The sequence below is a fragment of the Helianthus annuus genome, chromosome 10, assembly GCF_002127325.2.
Source record: "Helianthus annuus cultivar XRQ/B chromosome 10, HanXRQr2.0-SUNRISE, whole genome shotgun sequence".
Lineage (NCBI taxonomy): Eukaryota > Viridiplantae > Streptophyta > Magnoliopsida > Asterales > Asteraceae > Helianthus > Helianthus annuus.
In genome coordinates, this window is record NC_035442.2 from 9,349,698 (window position 1) to 9,354,712 (window position 5,015).

The following is a 5,015-nucleotide window of genomic DNA, read 5'->3' on the forward strand; positions in this document are numbered from 1 at the left end:
GAAGAGAAAACAGAAGCCTGAACACGCCCCGTGCTCAGCCAGCACGGGGCCGTGCCCAAGAAGCAGCAGAAAAGACAAACCTGTAGAAGCTTCTATTGCCCACCACGGGGCCGTGTCCAGTGAGCACGGGGGCGTGGTGAAAGTATAGCAGGCGCATTAATTGTAATTGCGAATTACAATTAATGAAGAGAGATAGTGTCAGACGGGCACGGGGGCGTGTCCAGCGGACACGGGGCCGTGCCCAGCCTTCTGTTCAGCCTATAAATAGGAGTGCTTGGTTTCATTCCAACTCATCCCTTGGCACACCACCTCTCTCACACTTCATCCACCACCCACCACCACCATAACACCATCATCCACCACCATCATCCATTGTCCATCGTAGAGTGTGTGAGTCGTCTCGGGATCCAAGATTGATAGTAAGAGTTCTTGACAATCAAGGCCATGTTTGCCTAAGTCTCTTACATCATTTGGTGAAGAAAAGTGTTTAGTATAATACTTTTTATTTTTAATCTTTTGCACTTTTTATTTGGTTTTGTATTAATGACTTTAATAACTAGTTGCTTATGTTGAAGGTGATCTTTCCTTATCGTTTGTCCGTGGTGTCTTGGCATTATTTTACTGTCTATATAAAATAAAAGATTTTCAACATTCATATCTCCACGGTCTATTAATACTATAACCCGGCTATTTAGGACTGTATCCCTGCTGACTCAGACTACTTAGCCGAGGGTAACGTCACCGCCAAAAGCGGGGCCTACCATAATTTGCATTAATAACTTAATTCATTATCTTCCAATAATCCAACCCTTTAGGATTGTATCCTTGCTGACTCAAACTACTGGGTTGAGGGTAACGTCGCCTTCAAAAGAGGGGCCTACTACAATAACTAAGATAATCTCTTAAACAAGTGCAAAAGTGCGAAAATAATCAAAGGTTATACTAATACACGAGTCGGAACCAAGTGATTCATCTTGTCTATCTGTTTTTATTTTATTTTTATTTTTCAGCATTTACTTAGTTTTATTTTCTTAGTTAAAAACATTTTTTTTAACTTTTGATTTGATTAGAGGTTGAGGATAAACCGGTATTAAAAGCTCTTGTGTCCTTGGACGATCTCGGTATCTTACCAACACTATACTACGTCCACGATGGGTGCACTTGCCCATATGTGTGTTTAGTGTTAGTGAATATCGTGTTTTATAAATTTAAAACTTGGCTAAAGGTGTAAAAAAGGGCTTAATTATACATTAAAAATATATTACACTACACACGCATCAATTATAACTCTTGAGAATCAGTTGTTGTTAGGAAAACCCAAACAATAGCAGTGAGAATAAAAGTGCAAAGAACAAAGAGAACGGTTCAATCTTTACTAAATCCTTCAGTTCATCTGTAATCTTTGACAAGGTCTAAAAGAAACACAATTTTACAAATTCAACGTAAACAAAAGCGTTGAACCCAAGTCTTATTTTGAGGCTTCTCAAGATAACGGGTCAATAACATGATGAGCACCACCCTTTCTAAAGAATCCTGGCAAAATGATTGGGTCAGGTAGGGTTGGTCAGGTAACGGGTCAAACAGGGTTCTGTCAGAAACGGGTCAGTTGGGTTTGGGTCAACGTCAGTTTTAATCAAAATTAATAATAGTGCCAAGTTTAGATCTCTAATATTATCGATTCGAAGTCCCCCAAAGTCTTTAGATGCCACTACTCTTTCCCATCTTACCCATCTAATTTTGTTGTTAACATTGCATCCTCCCCATAAAAACTTTCTTCTAATCCCTTCGAGAACTTTGATCACGGCTTTCGGACATTTGTACAACGACAAATAGTAATTTGGTAGGCTACCCAGGAGCGTCTTAACTAGAATTACCCTTCCCGCGAAAGATAGATTTTTTGCTTTCTAGTTTGTTAATCTTCTGTTAAAAGTGTCTATCACTTCTTTCTAGTTTGCTATCCTATTCATATTTGCTCCTACTTTCAATCCTAAGTAGATAAACGGGAACTTACATGCTCTACATTTGAAGATTGAGGCCATGTCATTTACTTCTGTTTCTAATCGGCACACACCATTCTTCGGATTGACTTTCAAGCCCGAGATGAGGTAGATAATTCTTAGTATTCTCTTTAGGTTCTTAACATTATCTTCATTCCACTCTCCAACGAAGATCGATTCGTCTGCAAATAGCATATGTGATATATGCGGACCGTTGCCTTGTAGTTTGACCCCCGAAAACAGATTTGCACTCCTAGCCTTTTTCATCATATTATGTAAAGCCTCCATTGCCACAATGAACAAGAAGGGTGACAACGGGTCCCCTTGTCGTAAACCTCTTTTGTATTGGAATTCCCCCGTTGGGGATCCGTTTACAAGAACCGAGCCTCTACCTGCAAAAAGTATCCCCATAACCCAATTTCTCCATTTCAGTGGGAAGCCCATGTGTGTTAGTATGGTTATTAAAAACTTCCAATTAAGTGTATCGTATGCCTTTTCGATGTCAGCTTTAAACACAAATATACTTCTCTTTGTCCTTTTTGCCCACCCAACTAATTCATTTATAACCAATGGTCCATCAACAATGTTTCTATCTGAGACAAATGCAGATTGTTCATTTGATACAACACTTTTAATGACACCTTTAATTCTGTTTGCTAGTACCTTGGAAATTATTTTGTTTACCACTCCTATTAATGAAATAGGTTTAAAATCGGAGAGTGTCATAGGATCAATTACCTTTGGGATGAGGGCAATGAAGGAAGCACTACATGTATGATGTAGAGAGCCGTGTGTGTGTGGAACTGTGTCATGACGTCCATAACCACCCCTTTGAGTTCTTCCCAATTTGTCTTGATAAGTTTAAAAGTGATACCATCTGGCCCCGGTGCTTTTGAAATGCCACAATCCCAAACTGTTGTATGTACTTCTTCGATTGAAAACGGTACCACTAACCCTTCAGCTTGGCTTTGACTAAGTTTTGAAAAACCATCCGCTCCAATTCTTGGTCTCGATGTTACCGGTTCGTTAAACTTCTCTTTGAAAGCTTTCTGAAATTGATTTTTTATCTCCATAGGATCCGAAATCCACTGCCCTCCAATCCATAATCCACTGACCTTATTTCTTGATATGTGGTTGTTTACCACTGAATGAAAATAACTAGTGTTTTCATCACCTAATTCAATCCATCTCACCCTTGCTTTTTGTTGTAGATCAAGTAGTTGTGTTTGATGCCATTCTCTTACAACTGCCTTACATTCTTTCCAAAGACAAATCTCTTCCTCCGTAAGCCTCCTATTTTCAGCTAGATCATCGAGTACTAGCAATTTACTTTGTGCCTCCGTAAGCTCTTTCTCCTCTTCCTCCTTCTTGTTCTTTCGCCATAGTTTGAGCTCTTCTCTAATTGCTTTCATTTTGATTGCCATAATTTCATCTTTGAAGGATGATTCACACGTTTTTTCAATTCCTTTTTTTACTGCCACCTCAAATCCCAGCTTCCCAAACCAACTGTTAAAAATTCTGAATGGAGTCGGGCCAAAGTTATTGTTTATCGTGAGAAGTATGAGTGGGTTATCGTTAGATATGTCTCTGTTGAGGGCCAATAATGTGGCATTGGGCCATTTAGACATAAATTCATCGCACACCAATACTCTATCCCATCATTAACTGCCATTTGTTCCCATGTCTCGTTTACCTCATTGTTCCCTCCATTCAATGTTTCTTCCGCGTCTTTTGGAATGCCTTCACCGTCCACATTCATCGGCATTTCTTTTTCCGGCGTTGAATCCTCCTTCTCCGGCGGTAGTTCATCTAATAACATATGTTTAACTTTTGTCATGTCTGGTATGAGCTTCGGTTGCCACATGTAGTCAGCCTCCGATCCCCAGACGTCAAACATCATCCCTTTCCACCATATTTTTATCCTTTCATTAATAAAAGATCCATCCCTCACGATTACTCCGACCACATCATAGTTTAAGTTTAAATATCTATGCAATTAAAAACGCCTCTGACGATTCTATGATCTTCCCGAACCTTTCCGCTATGCAATTAAAAAACTCCTTCACCCCACATCTGAATTGGTACCCCCCTGATTCCTAACCATGCCACTCTTTGAAATGGTATGATGTCACCATTCCATTGCTGAATATTTTGCAGCCATTGATCCCATCTATTCATATAACAACCCTCCTAAAATATTACCCCTAATATATTTATAACATCCCTATGCGTCTTAAAATATATCCCGTATATGAAAATCGGTCCCGAATACCCTTAATGTTACAAAAATAAAATAAAAACAAATTCTGAGGGGCGGTCAGGTGCCGCGAAGACCTTTATGGTCTTCTACGCGAGGCGCGACAGCTAACCCACCTGGCGACACCCTGAGCTGCCACGTGGCAGCCTCGTGTCAAACCTAGTTTGACGAATCAGCAAAGCTAAAGCCTACACTCCTAGCTCGCGGGCCGCGAAGGCTTAGGCTTCATGTTACGCGGGCCGCGAGAGACTGGTCGACCAGCCCTATAAAAGGGGGCTATCAGCCTTTAGTTTTCGTCGCTCATTTCATTCGATTCTCTCTCAAATTCTAAAGTGTAGAAGTAATACTCGGGCACTATACCCCCCTAAATAACGAAGTTCTGCCTCGTTGTAAGTATGATAACCCCCGGTTACATATTAGATACGCTGCCCCATTGATCTAGTGCTCCGTAACGGCTGTCGAGGCTTTGCCCGACGTAGTCATTGGAGTTCTGTCTCGGGGAGGGTATAATTAATGTAAATATTGGGTTATTGTACTAACGCGTGTGCATTGTGTAATTAATAAATTATAACCAGGAAAAAACAAAGGAAAATCCTAAGGTAGCAATGTGAGTAATCTCCTTTTTGTGAACCTTTTTGTAAACTGTTTTTTTTTTTTTACCAAACCACAATTGTTTTTACATTATATTAAACAGTGATTGAGTATTTGTATTCTACAATTATCGTCGGTATGTTGGGGTTTTGTATACAAAATTTGTTACT

General features: G+C 39.9%; 1 protein-coding gene across 1 annotated transcript; it reads right to left on the reverse strand.

The window, feature by feature from the left end:
• Positions 1-1,601: 1,601 nt before the first annotated feature.
• LOC118483360 lies at positions 1,602-4,675 on the reverse strand. Its single transcript, XM_035979084.1, has 2 exons — positions 2,736-4,675; positions 1,602-2,389 (listed from the first exon to the last, which is right to left on the reverse strand). The coding sequence occupies exons 1-2, from the start codon at positions 3,623-3,625 to the stop codon at positions 2,386-2,388; spliced, it is 894 nt and encodes a 297-aa protein (XP_035834977.1). The 5' UTR covers positions 3,626-4,675; the 3' UTR covers positions 1,602-2,385.
• Positions 4,676-5,015: the final 340 nt, after the last annotated feature.

Excerpts from the sequence above, each read along its gene's own strand:
- LOC118483360 (XM_035979084.1), bottom strand. The coding sequence starts at position 3,625 with ATGTCTAAATGGCCCAATGCCACATTATTGGCCCTCAACAGAGACATA.